Source organism: Acinonyx jubatus, chromosome B4, assembly GCF_027475565.1.
Source record: "Acinonyx jubatus isolate Ajub_Pintada_27869175 chromosome B4, VMU_Ajub_asm_v1.0, whole genome shotgun sequence".
Classification (NCBI taxonomy): Eukaryota; Metazoa; Chordata; class Mammalia; order Carnivora; family Felidae; genus Acinonyx; species Acinonyx jubatus.
This window is the reverse complement of record NC_069387.1, coordinates 89,829,851-89,857,512: the sequence shown is the minus strand read 5'-3', so window position 1 is coordinate 89,857,512 and position 27,662 is coordinate 89,829,851. Positions and strand designations below refer to the sequence as shown.

General features: G+C 40.1%; 1 protein-coding gene across 9 annotated transcripts in view; it reads left to right on the top strand.

Annotated features, from left to right (window-relative positions):
- The window catches only part of GRIP1 (glutamate receptor interacting protein 1), a 670,689-nt gene that overhangs the window by 480,716 nt on the left and 162,311 nt on the right, over window positions 1-27,662 (top strand). For 8 of the 9 annotated variants that reach the window (XM_027071305.2, XM_027071306.2, XM_053226465.1 and 5 more), the window contains exon 2: window positions 5,204-5,284. The exons of the other annotated variant lie outside the window; for it this stretch is intronic. In XM_027071305.2, the coding sequence (XP_026927106.1) occupies window positions 5,204-5,284 (81 nt within the window). The remainder of the gene's footprint in view (window positions 1-5,203; window positions 5,285-27,662) is intronic. 9 annotated transcript variants of the gene reach the window in all.

The window sequence follows — 27,662 nt, the reverse complement described above, 5'->3', positions numbered from 1 at the left end:
AATTGAATTCAAGAGGTAGACCATTCCCTTCACAATGGATTTCATTTTGTTCCATTCATGAAAAACAGTTTTCTTCGGAGTTGGTAATGACGTGCATGAACATTGTGGCATGAGCTGCCTATCTCCCTGCTGCTAGGAAGTGGTCCTAATGTTTAATTGCACAAAATGCCTTCCCCCCCCCCAATCAAGAAGTTAAGAGATCTGCTGGCTTAGCTGGCACCTCAATTGTGCATAATTAGTTGCTAGGCATTGTTTAGCATAGGCTGATTAGTCTCAGCCAAAGGAAATTAATTTTTTTTTCTTCAACAAAGCCATGAACACGGCTCGAGATTCTTGAAACCATAGTCATATCCTGTCCCGCTGGGAATCCCAGACACTGGGACTAGGGGAGGCAGGAGATGGAGAGACAAGAAGCAGCCTGATTACACATGGATGCTATTTGAGATCAAGCAACCATTCAAGGTTGTGAGAACATGAGGGGCCCTGAGTCCATTCCTCAAGATGTGGTTTTCTCAGCCCCAGCATGGGCTTTGGTTGTGATGCAGAACGAAGGCGCCTGTGTTTGCTTTCCAAGTTTATGAAAACCAGCTTCACTCAGAATATGTAATCAAAACAAATGATTTGTGTTTGCCACTCCTGTGTTTGGCACATGGGGAGACTGACCAAACTTGGGGGAATGAGGGGGACAGATGGCCTTCCCATTGTTCCACTTCTGTTGTAAGTATATGCTTGACTAAGCCCTTTCTGTGCCTCTGTCACAGTGTCGATTCTCCATTTAATGGAGGGCATTTTCCCTCGCCTCATGGGATGTCACTCTAAAGGGGACCTATGCTCTTCCTTGTTATAACCAATACATAGCCCCTGTGACAGTGGGCGGCCATCATGTATGACAGTGATTATTTAGCTGCTAAGAGGTCATTAGAGAAGGTTGACAGTTCTGACACCCTATGGTGCCCTTAATGATTACTGACAGCATTCCCTTCAGTGAACAGTAGCTCACCAGTTGAATGTCTGCTTTGCCCCTATGGTGACTTTCAATAAGGATCCCTTTTTATGTGATCTATCATCAAAGTCAAGTCTGGAAGTCCTGGGTGAAAATCAGAATTCTTTTGCTTAGAGGCATTATCCTAAAGGACGTTTGATAAATCTTTCTGTAGTCTGAATGAAAATTAAAGGAAATATATTTTTTATTTTAAAAATATTCTTTTAACATGTATTCATTTTTGAGAGACAGAGAGAGACCGAGCACGAGCTGGGGAGGGACAGAGAGAGAGGGGGACACAGAATCCAAAGCAGGCTCCAGGCTCCGAGCTGTCAGCACAGAGCCCGATGCAGGGCTCACACCCACGAACCCACGAGACCATGACCTGAGCTGAAGTCAGACACTTAACCGACTGAGCCACCCAGGTGCCCCAAGGAAATATATTTCAATATTAGTTTTTATAAAGAGTCACGAATGTTTTAAATACATATTAAGTCAGTCCTTAACAGCTATTGGAGGATGATGTGACATTAAAAGGACTTGGCTATAAACCTAGAAAAAGAAAATCAGAGGTAGGAAGAAGGATGGTCCATAACAAATGTTTGACTTTCTTCAGGTTGCTTATTTATAATTAATTTATAATAAATCTATAATAAATGCCCTAGGTTGAAAAGTGGAATATAATTCAATCATCTATCAGCAAATGTCTAATGAATACATGTTATGTGTCAGGCACTGTTCTAGAGATATTATCTACTGATTGATTCTTTTCCTTATTATTTGACCTATTTTTTTTAACTCACCTGTGTAATTGAATGGAACTTGGAAGTCTGTTTAGTGTCTCCCTGATAAAATAAAGAAGTATTAACGTGGGTCTTATATTCAGGGAACCTTTTAAGACCCTAACTGAGGAACAGTGAATTGTACTGGCGTGTATTTTAAATTTTTATCTTCCAAAAAGTGAACTTAAAAGGATGGATTGATACTATGGTACAACTTAAATACACTTCATTTTAGGCCAACAAATATATGGAGGAGGGGGAAATGAGATTTCTATACACACAAAAGAAATTAACTCTGATTGCTCATTTTCATAGCCTTCTCCATAGGAATTCAGCTTACATTTTGCAAGCTGGTGGCTGGAGTGTTGTGTTCATTCGCTTACCTGTATGATACAGAAACATGCAAAGAAGAACCTATCAAAGCTTGTTGTTCATGCAAGAGGAAGTTGCATAAGGAGGAAAGAGCATGAGAATACAAATAAACGAAATTCAGTCCAGACTCACTCTAGATGTGTGTTCTTCTATAAATTTACCTCTCTGGACTTTAAGTCCTGACTGTAAAATGAAAAGACTAGCCTACATTATCCCTTATAACATGAAATTCTGATGCTATGTCAACCAATCTCCATTAAGGAACACATGAGAAAACCACAATAGAAGACTCCATAGCTCTCCATGACTTTCCGCTTAAGGATTAAAAAGGTGCCCCCGACCTTCTGGTCCTTTAGTAACCTGCTCTAGAGCCATCAGCCACTGATTTATTCAGTGTCTTTCCTCCACTTCTACTTTCAAACAAAATTTGAATCAAGAGTTGACTTTGAGTAGATCACATCAAGAGTTGATGTCCATTCTGTAATGGGCAGCTTTTCATAAAAGGCCCGTGATGCCTCCTAGAGGTTTAAAATAAACAGATGTTCTTAGAATATCTTAGAATGTATTCTTAAAAGCAAATGTGAGATGGTGCCACACTGCTGTGTTGCTGCACTCGGCTTACTTCTCATGATAAACGTTGCCAGGATTCTGACTTGCTTTCCATTAGGAATTATTGCTTTCACCTTGATTGACTTTGGCAAGCTATTCTTAGATAATGTCAAGTTTACTTCAGTCTGGAACTTTGACCAATACAACTTTGGCTTCTAGATGATTGTTTACTTTTGTTTATGCTCAGTAAGGACACTCTTAATACCGGGAGAAGGAGCGGGAGACTGGGGAATGGATATGTAGAGGCTGGCCAGGTGGCCATCTGTAATGTGGTTTCAACCTTTTAGGATGTGCATAGCTAGACTATGTCAGCTCTAAATCAAGGAAACTGTTTTCAAATATAAATGAGAAAACAATTTCACCAAAGTTGTCTACTTTTGTAGTGCAAAGTGGTAAATTTCTAAAGAAATAGCTCCTTAAAATAGAACATTGAGTGCAAAAAACCCCAGAGTCTCCTGGGTAAATCTCTTATTGCCCTTTGAGAAAATCCAACACTGGATTCAACCCAAGACTTTAATTGGCTGGACTCTTGACAAACTGAAAACGGAAGAAAGCCTTTAGGCTTCCAAGATGCTATTCCTAAAACTAGTTGTTATGATCCATATCTCCTTGATTCAGCGCTCTGTACTCATACATACACAGTTTCAAAGATTTGGATTATAAAGGGAAATATATTTTTAGTTGGTTTTATAAAGAATCCAAATTTTCATATATAGTAAGTTTGTTTTAATAGGTGCTGTATAAAACACATTGCCTGGTTATTAAATCAATACTGTGAGAAAAACTCAAATACTCAAGTGGAAATGATGGGGCAAATAGAGACTTTTGTAGTGCAATGTTTACATTTTGTCTTGTGGTTTCTGATTATACTCAAAATTGCATCCGCATCGAGAAGAGTCAAAGATCCAGGATACTATATTATAAGCAAAAATGATGCTGTTGATTATATTGGTATCTGAAAGTTGGTACATTATATCTGTGGTTGAAAGAACATAAAGAATTGTGTGACAAATGGAATATAAACATGAAACAGCGTGATTTCCATTTTTTAAGTTAATTGCAGCTTACAACAGTGTTAATCTTTGCTTTTTGTCACTGCTTCTAAAGGCCTTGTTAGTTTTATGAAGAAATCATGAATCATTTCAACCAGAAGTACATCCTAGAAAGGAACTGAGTTCCCCAATTTTGAAACACAAACCACTTAGTTGGGAGAATTAATGTTTTCAGATGATAAAGCCTACTTGCTGAATTAACTCCTTGTTATATTTAATAGTTTGCATTGTACAATACAGTTCTTTTTAATCATCTAGTGATTTCCTATTACAACAACACCCACAACAAACTTACTTTACAGTATGGCCAGAAGTACCGTTTGGGTCATCTAGCTTGACTCGATATGCTAGATAATTAATTTACATTATGTCCACTATGGCCATACATATCTTATTCTTGAAAATGTTTAAGACTGTCACTCAGACATCTCTTACTTTATACAAATGCCCCGTGCAAATTAGGAAGAATTTTTCCTTTCTTTTTTAACCCTAACATTTGCCATCCTAGTTCATTACTCCTGTATTCCAAGCCAGATTAAATCCTTTTCTATATTTAAATAAAACCACTTTACTTAGAATTTCATAGATCCATCACCTCTATGATCTTGTCACCTAGTGTTTTGCTCATCTAGCTTCTTGCCTGTCACAGATATGCTGAGCTTTGGTCCTTCTGTCTTTTCAGTTGTTCTCTTTATGGTTCTGCAGGTTATTTTTATATCTTTCTAAAAGAGGGCAGATCAGCCCATTGCAATATACGTCCTCTTTTGCCAAACCATCATTCCTTTCCTGTTCTCAGCATAGCTTCTCTGGTCTTACTCTAAATGTCCATGTCCCTCCATATATCTGGATGCCATTTTGCACTTCCAAGAGGAACCCACTAATTTAGTGTGTCTTTATTTTCCTGCAATACTAATGCTCTGTCATCTGCTTATAATGCCCTGTCATCTGAAATATAACATTTCGTTTCATTTCCTTTGTTCTTCTACCTGATTATTCTTAGTGCCCACTGAGCCATTTTATTCCTTCTTTGTCTTCCTCTTATTGATATTCACTGATACTTATTTATCAATGCATGTAGGTGACAGGCAAATAATTTGTATGCTGTATTGCTTAGTTCTTACCATGTTATGCCTTCACGTACACGACAGCTTGATCCTGACAGTCCTAAGAGGTAGATGAGAAAGTATCTCTCTCCCTCTTTTATAGGGGAGAAAACCAATGCTCAGTGCATTTTAAATGACTTGCCCCACAGCTAAGCCAAGGTTAACACTCCCATCTCCTGACTCTTTCTACCATACCATACCATATCACCTCTCTCTGGCAGAAGGATTGCAGTCCATTAAAAAATCTTCACTGCATTAGAAACTGGATGGAAATTAACCAAACGCTTCATTGTACCTTTGCAGATGAGAGCCCCTACACTAAATCCGCCAGCCAGACAAAGCCGCCTGATGGAGCGTTGGCTGTGAGGAGACAGAGCATCCCAGGTTAGACCAGACTGTTGGATTTTTCAGCTGTTTTACTTTTGAACCCTGTTATTTGGTGATCCTAAACAGTTCCAACTTGGTAATAAAAATCAATGATATTTCATAGGGTATAGACTGCATTCCACCCAACTTGTTCGAAGGATATTCATAAAAACTAGACTTTGGAAAAGCTTGCCAACTTGTGAGAAATCATCCGATGTGCAACTCCTTGGTAAAATGACTTGGAGTTATGTCAGCTCTCACTCATTTACTTACTCTCTTCTCTGTTTTCAGGGGATGACTTTCACGGCAGCATCTATTTCTTTATTGAGATGTACAAGGCAGAACAAAGGGTGCAAAATTGCTGTGGCCGAACATATATATGTTCTGAATAACAAATTACTCCTTTCTTCTTATCTCTTTGAACCTGGATTTACTTCCACTGGGCAACTCTTGTAAAATTCTGGGGCTTTGTCTCGTTAGGAAGCTGCGATTAGGATTCCTATGACACAATAAGTGATACCTGTTTTTTTCAAAAAAAACCATTTTGGACAAATATCTTAAAAGCCTTACCCCAACACTTCAATGTTTTTGAAGCTTTGAATTTGAGAATGACACAAAAGTTGTAAAAGAGGAAAAAAAATTCAAAATATTACTCAAAATTTATAAAGCTAGTTGATTTGTGAAAAACCTCTTATGGAAGTAACTATACTTAAAAGAAGGGTTAAAATCATTAACACGCTTAGACATTTATAAAAATAATGCCTTTATATATTTTGGACAAGTGAATTGAGCACAGCTAAATCTTAGCTATGGGATTTTAGAGCATAGCATAGTAGTTTAACAATTCAGGAGAAAGAAAGCAGTGTTTTCCAGGATTTCAGTTGAATGGTTTGGCAAATCTGTCAGTGAATAGGGGAATTTTTCCATTTGAATGAGAGCAATATGAGTCCAGTTTCTGAGCAACCCTGTTCATGATTATTATTTACTTTTATAAGAATGGCATGTGGTTATTTTTATTCTTGCTGTGAAGGCTTAGATTCATTATGAAAGTACATGGCTTGTAAAGAGCCATCTTGTGAACATGCTATATACATCCTTGTCTGGGTGTTTTGAAGATTCTAAAGTAATTTGACTTCTATAATTAGATGGCATCACCCAGTGCAGAGATTTCTTCTATTCCATCCCATAAGCCCATCATTCTTTGTGCTGATCACATTTAGAAAAACTACTGTAGTCAGCGATGGGCTGTGTTCTCTGCTTTCTCCTTGTCAGCAGTAAGGAAGTACCCAAAGTTTGAAGTTCAAGAATGCCAGTTATCCATCAATTCCTTCTTGGCTTGTCTACATTAGCTAGTATGCAATACTCTTCTCTTAGGAAGAGTGAAGGGACTTCCTAGTGTCCTTTCCCCTTTATGTGATATTGAACAAAAGCACTGACTATAATTATGTTTTCTTTTCATGGGTTCTCTAGTGTTACTAAATTATAACATGTTTGAGGGTCAAACTTTTCCCTAAAGTCATTAAGTAGTTTTTTAAGTTACGCGCTAGGTACAAAGAAGTCGTTCATCATAATCCTTAGCTCATGACATATAGTGATTCTTCATTACAGAACTTTTTCCTTTAGCCCTCCTTATATCAATTTAATTGGAATCAATTTAATTAGAATCACGAACCTATTTTGTAGGCTTCATGGGTTATTTTCTTGGGGTTTCAACATGGACAGACACCTTTTTGTTGTTCTTTAATGAGGTAGCAGCCAGAAGGGTTGGGGATCCTGAAAATTTTCTTACTTAGAATAGCCCAAGAAGAAAGTCGTCACCACCCAGAGGGCTAAGAAACCAAAGTGGTTAATAGCTGATTATTACTTACTATTATCGCAAGGAGAAAATTAAGGAACTTCTTAGAAACTGTTTGCTGACTGACTTCTAATACTTGGAATTCTGAACCTGTACTTACTTGACTTTTCTGTCTTACTACTTACAAGAACCTATTCTTGTTCTGGGGGCGGGGGGAAGGTTGTGGGGGGCATCCTCCCTTGATCTTAGGCCAAGAGGTCACTTAAGGAGAGATCTAACCCAGCATCCAGAAGTCTTAACCAGTCACCTACTATGTTTACTACCTTTACCCCATTACCCCTACCCCATGAGAAAGAGATACACAGAGGAAGAGGCAGGGGGAAATGCATGGCCTTTATTCATTGCTGGAGCTTTAGCTGAAAAATCCTGAAATGTTCTCTGGATGAACTCCATTGAACCACACGGAGCATAAAAGCAAAATGCAGGTTTACAGCCTTCGTTCCTTCCTCCTGTGCTCCCCTGCCAATCTTACTTTCCTCAAAGGTGTTTTACCACCTTGGTAGCAAGGAAAGATGTGTCTAGAGAAAAATGCAGCAAGGAACTGAAATGAGGCCTAAACAAGAGCGTGGCTAATCCAGCAGACCCTGGATCTTCTCAGCGCAAAGGTAACTCTTCGGGCAGACATAGCCTTAGCCCTAGGGCCATTTTGCTGCCCCGGGCACTATAAGCAAACACAAGGAAACTGGAACCTTCAAGGAGCTATGGCTTTCCTCACATCTACCCCCAGACTTCACTCTCAACCATCCAGTGATGGTGATGATCACTCACGTGAGCACTTTCTCTGATAGAAGGGGTGAGAGGTAGTGGAGGAAAAGTGTAAGGTAGGGAAAGCCATCTTAAACTTCTCTATCCAACTTTTATGAAAGCTCCATTCTTTGAAACTTATTCTACAAATGTAGACCTAGGGCTTCCTGGAGTAAATATTTATATACGTATACATAGATGAGATTTCTTAACATGGGCTCCACTATTTTCATGGCATAATAAAGAGTAATGTGTAATAATTCTGTCCCAAAGAAATAGCCTTGAATGTTAACAGAAATATAATTTGCTTTTTATTCATATTAAGATCCACCACCCCGTCTAAACTCAATATTACTACAGCAATTATTTTATACTTCACAAGTCAAATATGTATCTTTTATGAAGTGACAGTTCTAGCTGTAAATCCTTTCATTCCTTTCCTTGTCCTCCATTTCTCTTCTAAAAAACAACAACAAAAAAAGAGGGAACGGATTAAACATCCTTTAGGAGCAATGTACACTTGCTTCGGATAAAGGGGAAATGCATTATTCATGTTATTTGGAAACTTGTCATTTTAGCCATCTCTCTTACGACACTAAATGTGTAAGAACAAAAAAGATTTTTTGGCCTTTCATGAGGCTTTTTAAAATTTTAATAATGATGACAGTAAAAAAATGACATGAGTGTCTACGACCCTGAAGTTTAAATTTAGATGAAAGATCTGTTAAGTCTATTAAGAAATATTAAGGAGGCATATCTTCAGACTCATTTCTGCCCATTTTTTTTTATCAAAGAGAAGATGATTTCCAAGTACAAAGATATTTTGAAGTAACAGGTTCTCTCACACATCTGTTTATTAAAAACAATCTGTTGATCTGTTCCCCTCAGTCTGACAGATTAGTGGTAAAGTTTACCACTTGAAGGTTGTGTCCAAATTACGAAAGGAAATCTGTACTGATTCTTAGTTTAACACATTGTGCAATAATTTATGGTTTTACCCACTTAGAGATGAGGCATTTAATTATGTATGTCCAACATGAATGACGGAAAAAGATAGGATACTGCTATAGGCCTCAAGGCTTAGAATTAGTGTGTTATTTATTCGACATGCTTCCTCTTTCCAAGTAGGATAGCTTTCTTTTATTATGCTAGTCTTCACAAAGATTCCTGGGCAATTCACAAATACAAGAAGCTGTCAAGCGTTTCACATCCATTGTATTTGCAAACTTGGTGCCCCGGGAAAATGATCTTAACTCTGTAGCCAGAATGAGCTACAAAAGTTTGTGTAAGATTTCTGTTTTTGCTCCTAGAATATAAAAAAGACACTTATCAACTTGGCCATAATGGAATGAAGTCTATATCAGTCATTCTTGCTTCTCACGTTTGGGTGTTTGCTGGGGGAGTAAAAACACGGAGCTGAGTCTGAAATGTCCTTTAGCCTCAGACGTATACACCCAAGCTGTTTAGAATACATCCAGGAAGGGTCAACACCTACTGGAAAATCAGTCTGGTAAATCATACAGGGACATTGGCACCACGGAGAAGCTGTCAACCTTGAATTAAGAAGGAAAGGACAAGAATTTTAAAGGTTCTGCCCTCTCTGTTCAGCATTTCCCTGCCTTTGTTAGCACACAATTTGACACTTCATTGGTCAAAATCTTCATTATGACAGCATATATAGTGTGACATTTACACAGGATTTTACAGCTATGACATTGCTCAGGTGTATGAAGGGCATTTACTCTGGTTGGGGCTGGTTCTCCTTTCTTCCTTTTGGTTCCACCCTTGAGTTCCTCCAAAAAAGTGGGCAAGTCTCACAGGTGGTAAACTAAAGTCAGCTGAATCAAGCACGTATGAGGCATCACACACAAAAAGGCGCTGCACAACGTATCCATACATCAAATCATCACATTGTTCACTTAACTTGTCAATTACATCTCAATAAAGCTGGGAGGGGAGAGGTAAAGGACCGTTACATTTCCAGTGTATTCTCATATGATTCAGAAAAGAAAAATTGATCTGTGAGTGTGTGTGTGTGTGTGTGTGTGTGTGTGTGTGTGTGTGTGAAGGAGTATTTCATAGTGGTCCTGCAACTCTTCTATAATTTTCAAATTATTTCAAAGATAAAAAGTCAAAAAAAAAGAAGAAGAAGAAGAAAAAGAAAGGAATGGTAGCCTGGTGCACTAATGCTGCCCACAGATACTGAATCAAACTCTGGCGTTAGTGAGCTAGTGACCCATGCGGGAAAATACCAAGACAAGCACCTTTGCTACTCAGTCAGGCTGTCCCTGTGTCCTCAAAACCTCCAGCGGGGCCAAGGTAAGGACAAGGGGACTTAGGTCCGGGGTGTGCCCTACCAGAGCCCCTCAGAGTCCACAGTAAGAACACAAAACAACAGGGTTTACTAGCATTCTAATTGTTGCATTTTTAAGAAATTAGCAGAACTATATCACGTCTTTAGAGGTAAATGGCTAAGGTGGTAAAGTCAAGAGTCTTGGGAGCTGCACATGTGTCTGAGATCCTGTCCAGACCCCCACCTTTGTTTTGTCCATGGTACTGTATCTACCATTCTCTGAAATTAACTGCTCCATTTATTGTTTTTTCTGCTTTCTCAATCCCTCACTGAAACGTAAGCGACTGGAGGGCAGTTGCTGTATATGTCTTGTTCACCAGTGTGTGTCCACTGCATCGAGCTAACAACGCTAGGCAAGTGGTAGGTATCCAGTCAATACTTGTGGAATGAATGAGCAGGCAGAGATCAGCAGGCACGTTTTCTCTGTGCGGTCTGTTCCCTCGTGACTAATACGCTTCCTTTACAAAACGAGTGTAACAATCTCTGTTTACCATATATTTCCTGACTCCTTGAAAATGCTGTTCAGGCGAGCCCTGAGGCTGCTCCAAATATGGCATTTCTAAGGAAATCGTCTGCTGCCCAAGACTAATGAATGGAATATAGGTCAGCTAGAAGCTAGAGAATTTTAAAGGCCAGAGGTCTCCCTCCAGCCTTATGTGTTTCTGTCTGAGCAGACAATATCTGTGCAGTTCTGGAACACTGAAAGTTTGAGCAGAATTTAACAATACAAGTGGCAAGATGAGAATGATTCGTTCAAGTGTTCTGCTGTAGCAAAAACGCTAAAACTGACGTGCAAATAGCCAGAGTCTATAAATAGAGTGGTGCAAGGCAGAACTTATTACTTATTATGGCAGGCACACATTAAATATTTCCCCCAGAGAACCGATCCACTTGGCCATGTGGCTGGTTGTACATACTGACTTCTCAAATAACACTGGGCAAAGCCAGCCAGCCTGATTTGTGTTCTCAATGCTGCCGCCTTCATTAGCAATTCAAAAAATGGCAGTCTATTACGTTTGAACTCCTCTCACACCTTAGTAAACATGGATGAGATGTAATGAAGTGGTACATATGCAGCAAACAATTTTTAAATAATAATTCTCCCAGCGTGCAATTTAGGGGGAAATCATGTGTCGCGAGTTAGTACTGTGCCTCGATACTTCCGAGTCCCCCTGTGCTATAGGAGTGGTGGCATTTAGTGAATGTCACGCCCTGGGTACACACAGTAAGCTCACGGAGTGACCGCGTGACCGTGATGGCCAGCACAGCCTCCCAGGGTCTGAAGAACATTTTACAAAGAGGCTCAAGGACATGTGTGCGGGAACTGCAAGGAACAAGTCTTTTCCCTCTACCCCTTTTGCAGCGAAGAAAAATTAATTCTCCCAGTTTCCAACTTAGGGAGGCCTGCAATCAGGGTTTTTAAATTAAATGACTTCAGAGAATTAGGCTGGGTGAAAGTTGTATTGATTGATTGGAAAGCCAAGAACCGTCTTACGCAATTTACTGTAGAATAGGGCAGTTGGGCCCATCAATACTCCTTTCTTATGGTTCAGGCTTACCTGACTTAGAATAGCTTCCCAAATTTCTGCCGCTCCCATGTTCCCCTCATGATGTTTATTATATATCTGTGTTCCACCTGTACTCTAATTCATGTGCTTTTCAGTAAATTTAAATGGATTTTTTTTCTTAGCCTTCTCCAAACCTTTGTTATCTGTGCCTTGAAATACTAATGGTATTTTTCTAACATAAATTTTTTAAATGTCTAGTTCTGAAATGGTTTTAAAGGCATCTGTGTCCTCTCAAATACACCCATTAATGTTTACATATACCATGCTTGGAGAAGCACCAGCTTGGAATGAGAGTCTCCTCAGAAGAAATGACTCCAAGAACCCCAGTGCTGTGTACTTTGTTGGTAGATTGATAAGTAGTCGGAGATTCAATGTGCAGAAACAGGTCATCTGAATGGGAGTGGAAGGCATTTGGGGCTTTTGCTATATAAAGTGAGAAGAAATACTGAAAGAGAAAGATGAGGTTGAACAGTATTAATCCAAAGTGTAGGGAAAGACAGGAATGAAATGATCATAAGAGTAACCTAATCTAGAAAGATAAAGTGAGGGAAACTATAGCTAATTATAAGAATACTAGTTGCCGTTCACTTCATGCTATGCTTCAAGTATTAGACTAACCATGTTGATAAATATTGGTTTTTTTCTTCCTCCCAGTTTACTTCAGGAAGTAAGTTTTATTTATTCCTCTCTAACAGACGAGCAAACTTAAGTTTAGAAGGCTAAAAACACTTGCCCAGCATCACAGGGTCTGGAAAATAGTGGAACTTGGGTAAAGCCTAAATAAAAATCAAGTTCAACCAGTGTCCTGAGCAGTGTGTAAAAGGAGAAGGTGGTGGACGGGACACCTGGGTGGCTCAGTTGGTTAAGCATCTGACTCTCAATTTCGGCTCAGGTCATGATCTCACAGTTTGTAAGTTTTGAGCCCCGCGTTGGGCTCTGTGCTACAGCACAAAGCTTGCTTGGGATTCTTTCTCTCCCTCTCTCTGCCTCTCTCTCTCTCAAAATAAATAAATATTTTTTTAAAAAAGAGAAGGTGATGGAGAAAGCCCATAATGAGTATGAGTTATAAAGACTTTGACTTCTGCAGGCCAACTGAGTCTCTGCTCAGAGTATCCAGAAAACGTAAGGTGTCCATCTCAGTCGTGACTGACTGGCACCCTTTATTAAATGGAGGTCAGTGAGTAAAGGCTGAAGTCATGGGGATCATACCATTATTTCTCTAAGTAACAAAAGGCCAGGAGAAACTGAGGAAGAAAACTGGCAGTGCCTTCAAGCTGTGCTATAATTTCTTCTATACACTTGTGGTTTTCAGGGCTTTCAATTCAAAGGAAAAAATCAAAATTGGCCAAGAAGTCTTTAATATAATTGTTCCTAAACTGGCGACTCCATTACTCTATAACTTCATGTTTCCCTTTTAAGACTTTGGAACAACCTGAATAAATGGAAGCAATCACTTTTATCTGTAGCAGAGCATATAACCTCGCAAAGAGGTTTCTAAAATCAGTACATATATATCCCCCATTATCAGATTAAATGCTTAAAGACTGACTCCAAGCAATGTGCTCCCTCTCTCTCATAGATAGATAGATAGATAGATACACACACACGCACACACATACACACACACACACACACACACACACACATATATGTATACATACACACACACACACACACACACACTTTAAATTCTTTTAAAATTAGACATTCTTACACATTCCTAAAGCCTATTACTGAATTAGATGTTAAACTGATGTTATAAGATTTCTCCTTCATAATTTTGGAGGGAAATACTTTATAACACCTGCCAAATCTCTTTTTTTTTAGGAGTTTGATTGTACCTCTGGTGCTTTCCTGTTTTCTGCATAGGATGTAAACTGTTGGCACATGCTTTTTACCCTTACATACTTGCATACTTGCATTGCTTTTTTGGTTTTCTCCAGCTAAGCTTTTATTTGCTGGCTAAATCCATTATAATTAAAGTGATCTCTCATTTCTTTATTTTGAGTTTTTATCAAAACGGACCCTTATACAGTCATTCAACATTTAATCATTCAACAACTTGTTGGGCACCTACTATGTGCCTATTACTGTTGCTGGTGCTAGGAATATCCTATAAGCCTCTGTCCTCCTGGAGTTGGCTTCCTGGTGGAAAAGACATATATTCAACAAACTGCCTAACATAAGGTCACACAATGCTAAGTACAATAAAGTGAAATAAACTCGTATAAGGAGTAGAGAGTGGTGGGGGCAAAAAGATATGGGCCGTGCATTTGAAAGGCAAGTCAAAGATGTCCTCCTGGAGGCAGTAACATTTGAGGGAGCCTAAAATGAGGAGCAAACCACATAATGGTTTGGAGGAAGTAGACTGTAGACCAAAAAAATAGCAAGTGCAAAGGCCCTGAGGTCAAAACTAGTTTGGCTAGTTAAAGAAACTGTAAGAAATGAGGTCAGGGGTGCCTGGCTGGCTTAGATGGTAGACCATGAAACTCTTGATTTCAGGGTTGTAGATTCGAGCCCCACATTGGGTGTAGAGATTACTTAAAAATAAAATCTTCTTTAAAATAAAGAAAGAAATGAAGTTGGAGAGAGAGAGACAAAAGTAGGTTCTGTAGAGCTTGTAGCCAAGGTAGGAGTTTGGAACTTATCCTTAGTGTGACAGGAAGCCATGGCAGGGGCTGAACAGTTGAGGTACAATATAATTTTCTTTAGAAAACCTCTCTGGCTTCTATATGGAAAATAGACTTTAAGAAGACAAGAGCAAAAGCAGGGAGATCAGTTGTCATTGCAGTGTGTCAGACAAGAAATGGCGGTGACTTGGGCCAGGATGATGAAGGTGTAGGTATTGGAAAATGGGCAAGTTTTGAAGAAAGACCTCAAAGAACCCGCTGAGAAATTAGATGGGGAATGTGAGAAGAAAAGATGTGTCTAGGATGAGTCAAATGTTTCTGCTCTTCATTGGATAAACAGCGGTGCCATTTACTGAGACAGAGAGCCACTGAGGAAGAACTAAATCAGCGGGAGGGGGAGTAGAGAACTCAAAGGAGAGGAGAGGCCAGTGGAGACAGAAATTTTAGAGTCAGCAGCCGTATTTACATCCCTGGGGATGAGTGATGGCATTTAGGTGGTGCAGATAGGTTAAGGTGGGGTCCAAGGCCTGAGGCTACAGCACACCAGCCTTCAGAGGTCAGTAGTGAAGGGAGTTTCCACAGAAGACATGGAGAAACAGACGCGGTAAGAGGAGAACCAGGCAAATACGCTGTCCTGGAATCCAAGCCAAGAACCCCATGTCACTGAGGGGGAAGAAACAAACTGGGCCAAATGTTGATGAAAAGATGAGTAAGATGATGGCTGAGAATTGACCGTAAGATTCCTCAAGAAGAAAGTTTTTAGTGACTCTGACTGGTTTTCATAAAACAGTATGAGCCAAAGGCCGATCTGAGTGGGTTGAGGTGAGAATAGGACTTAAGTTAACAAAGGCAGAGAATGTAGCCAATTCTTTCAGCCTTTCCAAAGAAGCTATCAAGAGGAGTAGAAGCATGGGACAGTAGCTGGAGAGAGCATACGGTCCTGGGAGTGCAGGGGCTCCTTTTTCAAAAACTATGGGAGAGGAAACTGCGCCTTTGTGTGCTGATGTGGTTGATCCAGTGGAGTGGGAGAAATTGACACAGGAGGGAGAAGGGATAAAAGCAAACACAAAGTCTTTGAAGAGGCTAGAGGGAGGCCATCAGCATGTAGTGGAGGTGTTAGCAGGAAGCAAGGCCAACAGAGTCCAAGGGCACAAAGGCAGGAGGATGGTCGATTTCCTGCTGAGAGGATGCGTGAGTCCTCTTCTGATGACTATTTTCTTAGTGAAAGAGGAGGGGAGGTCATCACAGAGAGTAAGGAAGGGAAAGGAATGCTATAGGCTGGCAGAGAGAGGAGGTGTCATTTCAAAGCTTGGGGGGAGTGGATTGCCTAGGGCAATTTCCAAGGATTACCATGCAGTCCTGTAGATCTCCAACTAAACAGAACCTTCTCTCTTACAAACCCTGCCTCCTCAAATCAAAACAGGCTAAAATGAACTTACCCACCTAATGCTGATACCCCCTGTTGCCAGCTTATAGTCCATTTCCCCCGGGGAGCTCTCCTCCAACTTCTTCCTTCCACGATCATTTCTTTTGATGAACACCCAGAGCATTATGTGTTTTTATTAAACTTTTTGGCAGTTTAGCTCATCCTGTTTCAAGCTGCTCTGCGATTATTTTTCTGGATTCCAGACTTATCTCTAATTTGAGATTAGAGCCCCTTAGATTCAAGAAAATGTGTCTTTATTAAAATTGCCTCCACACTGTTTTGCCCAGCAGGATTCATAGCTCAGTGGAGTCCATGTGGGTTGTGTGAAAGACTCCTTGCATCACTTACCTTAGGATCTGATCGCCATTATACATCAAACATTACAAAATAATGAGATGCGGTGATGAGTACAGCTCATTATACTCTTACTGCTCTTTCTCTAATAAACACTTAGACCTACCACACTCACTTGTATGTGCGCGCGCGCACACACACACACACACACACGCACGCCTTTTTTTCTCTTTTCCTCTTTCAATATAGGAAACTAATTTCTGCTCCAATATTTATAGAAACAGGAAACTTACTATCTTAAAAGGTAGACCCACTTTTTTATATCTCTACTTGTTAGGAAGTATTCCTTATGCCAAAGAACTGAAGTTTCCCACCTCGTACCTCTACCCATTGGCTCTTCTAATTCTCCCGAACATCCTCAGGTTTTCAAGTATGTTCACGCACCTGGTCATCTCTCCTTTGAGTTGGTGTTATTTGACCAGGGAAAGCATGTTCGTTCCTCCAGCCCTGTCTTCTGTAACCTGTTTGCCACACCCTGGTAGTCTTTCTCACGTTTGTCAATGCCCTTTACCATTTGTGGCCCAAACTGAACCTTCTCAAGCTGAAGAGAACAGAGTGTAAGAAAATCATTCCCTTCCCGATCTGGATACTCTACTGGATTAATGTAGATTAAGATTGTATTTTTAAATGAAATAGTGGTGTTTGTTTATACTGAACTTGCAATTGTTCTCATAAATTGACCCTATGAGTTAGGCTTTCTCCCTTGAGAAGCAGCACTCTGTGTAATGCAGGGCAACACTGTACCCTTCATTCAGTTGTCTGTACATTTACTTCTATTACATTCAGCTAGTAAGATTTGAGAAGAGGAGCGTAGGAAGGGTACTAACAATTGTTGGGCATCTATCATGTACCAGTCTTATTTATTCAAAACAGATAGCTCATTATCTCGATTTTACAGAGGAAGAAATTAAGGCTCACAAAGGCTTAAGTGACTTGCCCAAGCTTATCCAACAACAAAGCGGGTATTTGAATTTAAAATTACCTTAATCCAGGGCCCCTCATCTTTCAGGTACATACTCAGCTCTCAAATGATTCAGCTCATCTTTGCAACATGATGCAAATAGTCTCTCTTCCTGCTCATCACATATATTTACCACTCTTCTTAGCAGTGAATTAACCACGAATTTGATAAGCATCTAACAATATTAAAATTCGGGGGCATAGCAGTACCACGGACAGAACTCTGAAACACCCCACCAGAAACATTGACCTTCCCCCATTAATATTGATTTGCAGGCTTTGGGTAACCTGTTCAGTGAGCTTCAAAACCACAGGCTTTGAGTTCACAGTACTCTGTTCTGTCCACAGGTGATCATGAGAGATCTTTCTCAAAGCCCACTGACAGGCTCAAGTATGTATTTACATTATATATATATTTTTTAATTTTTTAATGTTTTTATTTATTTTTGAGACAGAGAGAGACAGAGAATGAGCAGGGGAGGGTCAGAGAAAGAGAGTGAGACACAGAATCCGAAGCAGGCTCCAGGCTCTGAGCTGTCAGCACAGAGCCTGATGCGGGGCTCGAACTCATGGACTGTGAGACCATGACCTGAGCCGAAGTCGGACACCCAACCGACTGAGCCACCCAGGTGCCCCTACATTATATTATTTTTATGTATATATGTTGATTTGTATGCCTCACTTTTCAGTGGTGTAGTAACCCTTTCTAAAATTTTGCTAGGACATCCCTTAATCCTAGACATCTATGATTTCAGAGCTCTTCAGTGTAGGAATTGAGACGCTCACTCGTTCCTAGTCTTTTTGGCATATCTTTGATTTTTATCTTCATTTCATTATCACATCTGCACATTCTTTCAATTCTGGGGGAGGTAATATATCTGACTCTATGAAGCTGCTTAGAATATATTTCTAAAAGCTAAGGAATTGTTTTAATATCACTTCACCCACCTTTGGCGTAAGTTTTCTCGTACATTAATTTTAAATTCAATCTTTTTTGGTTTAAGACCATTCTAGAAGCCACTGGAATGCATCATTGGAATTGAGTAGCTCAGCATTTCACCATGCCAAAAGTAACATTAGACCAGCTTCTACCAGCAGTAGACTTCTTCCCCATGTTCTTGTTCTGGCCTGGAGAACTTGGAAAAATTCTTCTAGTTTGTCCGTAACACCTCCTATAGTTCTCACATGATAAAATTGTCCATATTACAAAAAAGCATATCCAAGAACCATTCTTTCTAGAAGCCCACATGAAGGTGGTAGTAATTCTGGTGGCAAGAACCCCTCTTCTGCTCTCAGGAGCAAAAAACAAAGGGAAAAGATATTAGGAGTTTACAAAAACAAAAAAAAAAGGAAATGGCAAATACTTAAGTTATATACAGTTCCAACAGGATACAGGAAAATAGAATTATATATTGTTGGTAGGAATATAAATTTCTTAGAAGACACATTGGTAGCATCAATCAAAATGTTTAAAAATATATCTGGGGTGCCTGGGTGGCTCAGTCAGTTAAGTGTCCAACTCTTCATTTTGGCTCAGATCATGACCTCACAGTTCATGGGATCAAGCCCTGTCAGGCTCCACATTGACAGTACAGAGCCCTTTTGGGATTCTGTCTCTCCTTCTCTCTCTGCCCGCCCCCTGCTTGTGCTCTCTCTTTCAAAATTAATAAACATTTAAAAAATTAAAAATATATATCCACTTTTCCCACCATTTCTGGGAATATATCCTACAGCAATCCTCATCCTTGTGCACAAATATGTAACCATAAAGTTGCCTACCTATAAGATGTGGTAACTTTTGAGAATTATCCCAATTCTATAAAGAAATGCTTTGAAAAAATGTCAGTGGCCTCCCAACAACCACTGTCACTATCACTCACTGCCTTTGAGATGGAGAATCATTAGCATTGGAGGAGGGTGACTCTGGGGATAGTAAGGGACCTCTCCCAATTCTGATGCCTCACTGTTGAAAAGTGGGAACTGAGACTCCCTTCAGTCAGCGATGAGTGGACAGGTGATGTGTGGTTGAAAATGGGCAGGACTGGAAATAATGAATAGCAAATCAGTATGTACAGAGATGTTCACTGAAGCATTGCTTATAGTGAAATATTGGAAACAACCTAAAATACCTATCAATTAAAGAATGGTCAAACAAATTAGGGCATAGCCATTCTAAGAAAAATTACAAAACTGCTAAAAATATGAAGTAGACCTATAGGCCATATCATGAAAAGATCTCCAAGATATAGTGTTATGTTGAAAACAGAAAGTTATGGTGTTGATTATTCCAGTTTAGGTTAAATGTTAGTGTCTGAAAAGAGAATGGAAGTTTCGACATAAATGTTGACAGTGGTCTCCTTTGAGATGAAAGGAGGAATAGAAGGCACCCTCACTCAGGCTTTGCTCCATATGCTTATGTATCACTTGACTCTTATGCTAGAATATGTAATAACCTGGGTAATTGTTGTAAGTACTGTAATGACAAGCACTGTGTGGATTACAGCTACCTGCAGAACTATATCTGGGTAGGCACACCAGACCCAACCCTGCAGATGGAGAAGAGAAGGAGGGATCTCTGACAGTTGGCACTGCAGAGTCAAGAACCTTCTAAGTATTTATACATGTGTCAAGGAGACCATCAGCAAAAGAGAATAACAAAAATGTGAGGTTGTCACCATTCATATAAGTAGGAGAAAATCGAAGATATGAAACAAAAATGATCACTGGTTTCAAATATTTTGTTCCTGTAGAAAAGGGGTCAATGTGTTCTTCATGATCTCAGAGGCATAACTGGAGCTCCTATGTTGGAGATCACCAACCAGCATCACCCCGTTGGCTCAGGGAAGCCTATAGACGCATTTCTTCAACCAGCAAATACCATGAGGCAATGACTGTTGCTCTTCAGTGTATTTCATGCCCACACCACACCCTCCCACCCAGGTTGCCACAGCCTGTTTCATTCATTTATTGCATCTAGTTAGCAAGAGTTTTGACCTCTTCTATGAGGGTAAGTTACAGGAAATCAGATTTGGAAGCAACTTAAGGTAGAGCATAAGTTTAGAAAAGCAATATACATTGCTGGTTAGGAACACAAGCTCTGGAGTTCACCTGTCCTTTTAAGTTCCAGCCCTGCCACCTACTGCTATGTGGACTTTGCCAGGTTATTTAAGTGTCATGCTTATGTATCAGTTTTCCCATTGTATGAAATGGGAGAGTAATGAAGACTAACAAAGTTAATGCATAGAGAGCATCTATATTGGTTTTTTATTGCTAGGTAACAGTATTACCACAGACTTAGCAGCTTAAAATTTTCTGTGGGTCAGTGGGGCTCCTGGGTGGCTCAGTCAGTTAGGTGTCTGACACTTGGTTTCAGCTCAGGTTACATGGTTTGTGAGACTGAGCCCTGCATCAAGCTCTGTGCTAATAGTGTGGAGCCTGCTTGGGATTCTCTGTCTCCCTCTCTCTCTCTGTCCCTTCTTCCCTCTCTCTCTCTCTCTCTCTCTCTCTCTGAAGAATAAATAAACATTTTAAAATTTTTATGTGGGTCGATAATCTAGGTACAGCTTCTTTGGTCTTCTCATAAAGCTGCAATCGAGGTGTCAGCCAGGGCTGCAGTCTCATATGGGACTCGACTGGGGAAGGATCTGCTTCCAAACTCACTCAGGGTGTTGGCTGAATTCCATTCAGGGCTTCAGTTTCTTGCTGGCTATCAGCCAAAGGCCACCTTCAGCCCCAACATGGCTGTCTGCTTCCTCAAAGCTCATAAGGGTACGAAAGCCTCCAGGTAGATGGGCACTAGTCTTACGTACAAAATCACGTACGTGTAATAGCATACATGCTGGCACCTTTGCCATATTCTACTGGTTAGGTACGAGTTGTAGGTCACATGCACATTCAGGAAAAGGAGCAACACAAGGGCTAATGATCAGGAGTTAGGGATCATAGAGGACCACCCTGTAATCTGTCTGCCACAGCATACTAAATTACGCTTAGTCCCTATAAGGTCTTTGATAAATGTAGTGTTTACTCACTCATTGAAACTGTCTGAAGAAGACATAGGTAGCTTTCTGAGAAGATTAGTTTCTCACACTGGGAGTATTCAGACAGGTGCTCGATGCTGATTATAGGCACATAGTGAAGATAACCAAATGGATGTCGGTCTTGAACTTGCAGATCATCTGTGATGTAATTCAGTCACCAGGCAAGGTGAAGAACGGCCCTCCTCCTTCATGGTCTCCTCCAGCATCTTCCTGGGTTCATTGCTGCTTTTGTTTTTACATGCTAGCTTTTTCATTTTTACTTGTCTTCACCTGTATACAAATGGGAACTAGAGCATCCTGTATAATTTTCTCTGGGAATTCTGAGTGGCTTTGGTCCCTCTTCAACAGTCAATCTTTAGGAATGGGGTAGGGAGAAGAGAAAGAAGTATATTTTACCTTTACTAAGATTGGTAGACTCTCAGGCCCTATATTCAGCTTCTCTCAAAACTCCGAACAGGTTTGTATACCTATACTTCACAGTAAAGGCTGTATAACATTCCTGGGTGTTTCCCAGAAGAGAGAAAGATGACAGATTGGATTTCCAGGTTCTCTCTAGATCTTGCTGCTGACAAACAAGGGTTTCGACTTGTCTGATTCACTCCCCAGCTCAGTCACATGCCTCTGTTCTTTGTATAGAAGGCTTGTTAAATGTGAACGTCCCGCATGGTAGCCCAGCTTTGGAAGAGAAAAGATAAGGCAGTTCCACTGTGGTAGCACATAATTCAGAAATGTGTGTTTTGTTTTGTTTTGTTTTATGCCTGAGAAGTTACTGATCTAAGACATATAGAGCCTTTCATGTTGATTTCATTAGTGCATCTACCAATCCTATTTCTGCACCGAGTCTCTGAAGAATGAAATGACTGAAGTATCATATGTGCCATACATGCAGACATCCAAACACACCCCGAGTCATGTACACACCAGCTCTTGACCCTGTTGTGATGGGGAGAGTGGATGGGAGTGATTGAGGCACTCTCCAGCCATGCTAGTAACTAAATATTAGAAATACGATAACCATAAAGCATCCCTGTTATTTCCTTAATTTAAGCAATTTCCCAGTAGAGTGTTGAGGCGCTAATTGCTTCTCCACTTCTTTAGTTGACAGATATGTCCTTTTTCACCTGGGTAAGAGAAGCAATTATTGTAATGCTCTCCTGGGCTTGGTGAGATATTCTTTAATGGATTTTAAAGGCGTTGGTAGGGCACTGTGCTTTTAAAAAGAAACTGTCCTTTGCTCTGTTCATACTTGATAACATGGGTGGGTATTGTATTCAGACCACATGATGAATCTGTTAAAGGAAAGTATGCAATGGGGCAAAACAGAGGCTCGTAATATTTTTTTAGGAAATATGTATCCAGATTTCAGACATGAGAAAAACACATTCGTATGTGTGTGTATATATCACTGGTTGAACAAAAATTAAAACAACCCAAAAAGAGTAGGCCTTTCCTTTAGATATTCAGCAGGGCATATTTCTCAAGGATTTTAACACAAGGTTGTTATTTTCTGGAACCGGTGTGGCCTTCCAGATGAGGAGTTGGCAGGTCCCTAACTCAATACAAACCAGTGAATATTCTTTCACCTGTCAGGTGAAAGTGACTTTCACACTCTTTGAACTACAGTTTGTTTTACTGTTTCATACTTACATTCAAGAAGAAAAAGAAGAATAGTCTTAGCGCGTTTTTGTTAGAATTTGGAACTTTTTTTGCCACGTATCACTTTGGCACCTCGTCAAGCCAAGACAGCACAAGTGAACCAAAGCGATGTAGTAGAAAGAAGGGAATTTAAGGTTAGAGCACCTGGTTTTAAGTTCTAGCAAATGATTTGCCTGATAGGGTATCCTTAGGCCAGTCACCTAATCTTGGAAGGCTTCTGTGTTTTCATCCCTAAGACCCTAGGTTTCCGTGAGAATCAAATGAGAAAATGTGTGCGCCTCTATGAGGCAACCCTTTAGGTGCTATTTGGATGTGAGGTGGTGTTATCCTAGGAAGACCTAGGTTTTTTGGCACCTGAAGCTCGTGCAGTTCGAGGGGAGACAACTGCAAGGAAAAGAATCCAAAACTATCCTTTTCAAATTTTACACAACCATGCAACCATGGGAACTCAAGGAACCAACTGCAGATATGTTTCAAGCAGTTGCTTCCTAATTAGCCCCGGACGAGAACCCTTCCCCTTTGTCTTGCTAATTATTCCTAGTCATACTGGTTATGATTTTTCGTTGTGTAGGGTCTGAATTTCTTACTAGAATATAAATTCTTTGAGGGCAGGGACCAAGTCAGTCTTGTTTATTGCTAGAAGGCAAGGTGCCTAGCATTTAGCAAATTGTCAATAAATATGCAATGGAAGGATGGAGGGAGGGAGAGTGGGAGGGATAGACAGGACTAAAACATTTCATATTCGGAGTGAAGCTACAAGGCAGTTGGGTGAGGTTGTGTTCCCTACGGTGATTGAGGTACTAGTATAAAGGACTGAACAGAGAAGAAACAGTAATGACTCTGGTTTGTCTGTTCATTCCCTGCTGCTCACCCTAACGGGAAGCCTGTTCCCTTGGGACAAGAATATAGTTGTTTCCCACGTGGGGCAGAAGAAAGAGTTGGACCAGGAGGGGGGCTAGGAAAGCAGTCTGTTGTCCTTGTCAGAGTGGAGGAAGCCAAAGGTAGGATGTGGGAGCTGTCCTTGATGTGGGCAGCACAGCCTCCTTGTGTTCTGAATTGCAGTGAGGTCTCAAGAGGGTTCCAGTAAAACTCAAATTCACTGCAGCCCTGCTTCCTAGCTTCTCCATGGAGAGTCTACGGGGCTCCCTTGATGCCTTGCTTCTTGGTTATCTGCAGTGAGTGCACTATTAGTTTTCCGTCTGGTCCTTTATTTGAAATGGATCAAGTCTTATAAAACCAAAGAAAGCCAAATAAGTGCCTACGACATCTGTAACAAAATGAGAGGGACTGATTCACTGCCCTGCTGTTATTCTGGTGGCTTGGTGTCTGCCTCAGGATGGCCTTATTTTTCAGCCCTTTTCTCAGCAGTATTTCATTACCTTCTTGTATCCATCGTTTATCAATTACTTTATGATGAGTCTGAGCATTTCTAGCATTCAGTTATATGAGGAGGCAATTGTCATGTACCGAAAACAGATACAAAGTTCTGCATAACAAACTAATTTTCAAATTTCCATTTCCTAGTCTATAAGATCTATAAAATCCTATCCTCTTCACAGAGTTGTACCAAAGGTTAAATGAGATCGTGGATATGAGAACATTTTGAAAAGTATTAGCTGCTTTAAAAGGATGGATAATCTTAGAAGGTGTCAGAAATATTTTCGTATTTTAATTTCGCTATGCAGTCAGGTTGTCTAGCTCGTGCTGGACTCGTGGGTACGGAGGTATCCATGGAAGGAGGAGGCCACGCAAGCGTAGCTCTAAGTCCCACTTTGCCCTGATTATTTGAGAAGTCTAATTTCTTGTCGAAGTTTTATCATCCGTCCATTTCCTTTTCACACTGAATGAGACCCCAGTTGTCTTTGAAGCAGCTACAGTGCCTAAGCAGCGTTTAGCATCCCCATCCTGAGCATTGACTAAGCTACCTAACCCATTTATGACTAGCTCTCGCTAGCTGCCTGTGCAGCCTCACCTGACATCTGTGTGTCTCAGATGTCCTTCCTTCCCAGAATGCTTCTTTCTTGTCACCCCTCAGCTAGACAAGACCTATCTCTCATACCTTTTGTTCAGCTAGACTCCCAGACCAGGCCAACTGGTCACTCTAAGCCAATCCTACACAGTAGCTCTGGCTTTTTATATCTAAACAGCTATGCAACATAAAACACTGGTCAAAAGGACGTCTAGAAAGACATGCAAAAACCCAGCCATACCTTATTAATCTGCTAAGCAATTTTTGGTACCTCTATATCTCCAACTATAAGATGGAAATGATAGTAAGATCACAAGAAAATCACCTGCAGGATGAACTTCAACCTCCAACTACACATCTGTAACCTGCAGGAAGCTTTCCTAGGAGCACACGTTGAACTGTTATTGCTCTGGCTCCCAGGCCATTCTGTGGACCAAAAACACTTAATTGAAATAATTAGTGTAGACATTCACCCCTTAGACATGTAGAATGTGAGCTGCAGAAAGGTGAAGGCGGTGATTATTGGTCGTTGAAATGCCAGCACAGTCTGGCAATAGTGGATGCTCAAAAATATTTTTGAACCAAAGTGGCCCACGAGTAGCTACAAGAATGCAGTTAACTTCTCTAGGAAACCAGTGAAAATCAAGGTAATTTCAAAATTAGCTGCGCCAGTCGTTTAACTTGTAGAATCCAGTTTTCCACTGTGTCGACAACTTTGAAAATGTGATGACAACCGCCTACAAGTAAAAAGTCACAGATGGAGAGTTTTTCCCAAAGAAAAACTGCCAGGAGCTCTTAAGACAAGGGCATTTACCACATCTTCTGCACAGTCCCTCTTGCTGGTCCTTATGGATTCTCAGATATAAATGTCTACCACATAGGCCAGCCTGCTCAGGAAGAGAGGAAGTTTCACTGAGGTGAGTCACTTCCTGTTTTTGGTATTTTGCATATGGTTTCATTTCAATTATTAAATGACCACAAAGGAACATATGAATGATAGGTTTGGGCATTATGTGCTATTTCATGACCCCTCCCTGATATGTGCACAGATTGTGAAATATCAGGCTAGCAGATATTCTGTGATTTTCCTATGGCTCAAATATGATGCAACTTAAGATCCTCATGGTCTCTTGAGTACAGGAATGTGGTCCAGAGTGATGTGCCCATGAATTCCTCTAAAATTGTATACCAATTTTTTTCTTTTTTTTTTTTTTAGTGTTTATTCATTTTTGAGGCACGGAGGGGCAGAGAGAGACAGGGACAGAGGATTTGAAGCAGGCTTTTCGCTGGTAGGCTGACAGCAGCAAGCCTGATGTGGGGCTTGAACTCTCAAACCGTGAGATCATGACCTGAGCCAAAGTTGGACTTTCAACTGACTGAGCCACTCAGGTGCCCTAAGCAAAACTTTTCTGGGGAGGAGGCCCATGGATTTCATTAGATTCTCAAAGGAATATATGACTTAACAAATGGTTAAATACCACTGCTAAGTATCTTGTCTTCTATTCATAACAATCAAAATACAGTAGAAGGTTGGTAATCTGCATACCTGGAATTTTTTTATATCCTACTGATAACAACAACAATAATAGTAATACTATGACTAACGTATGTATTAAACACTAAATATGTGGCAGGTACTGTATTAAATATAATAATTATTATTAATATAATGTATATTAGATCATGTGTGACATACTATATTTGTGCCAGTTTCTATAATAAAGTAATACCATAAATTCTTTATAAGAATTTTATCCCAATTTTCACACCACCCTAAGGGTAGGTACTCTTATTACCCCTATTTTAGAGATAAGGAAGCTAAGACTGAGAAAAATTCAATAATTTGTTAATAAGTTGCAACACTGGGAAACTTAATAACACATTTTGACAAACCATTGATTTTGAAGAAGTGGGGAACTGAAAGAATTCTAGTTCTGCCATATTTTAAAATCAAGGATATTTTTTTCTTGATGCTTTAGGAGACATGTGGCATCTGAATCAGTTACACCAGAATCCACATCTCAGCTCTATTTTTAAATCCTGATCTATTCATCACATAATTTCAGGGGGCTCAGATTTTTATATTCGGTACTACATATTTATATATTCTCTTTCTCTTGAGGTGCTCTAAGAAACATACAGATATTAATCCAGCTGTCCCCATCACTGTGTAAGATAAATACCAATCATAATTTTGTTTCACCTGAATATTTGTGCTGGGTAATATTTATGTGCCGTACATCCCTGTCACTAATCTAACTTATGCTCAGATTCCCAGGGGATGAAAGAAATTCTGGTACATCCTTCATGTCACCACACAGAGGTGGAAAGTGCCAGAAGACCTTTCTCTGCAAGTCTGGGTGGCAGGAACCGAGACTGAAAATGCAGCCATTCATCACAGAAACCCAGCTTTGATCCCAGCAGCTTTGCTGAACCAGGGGTTGTTAGGAGGAAACTTGAAATGAGTATTGGAAAAAGCATCTGCTTATTTCCTGAGGGGGATAAACTTCCAAGTGGCACCACTAAAAGTAATATATAGATAAAACTGTAGTGTGAGCAATAATATCCTCTTCAGAAGCAATACATAGATATAGCTGTGGTATTATGGTGTGGGCCTCAATCCACCTTATTAAAGAAATGGTTAAATAAATAAATAAATAAATAAATAAATAATGATGATGATGATGATGATCAACCATGCAAGCTTAGGGAAATAACCCTGTCTACTCCTGTTCGAATTCTGCTCCTTTCTCATTTTGCTTCTGCACTATCCAGCAATAATTCTGTTTGCTACAAGCCAGTGCTCATTGCCGGGTCATCATCCCTCTGTTGGGATTGGGG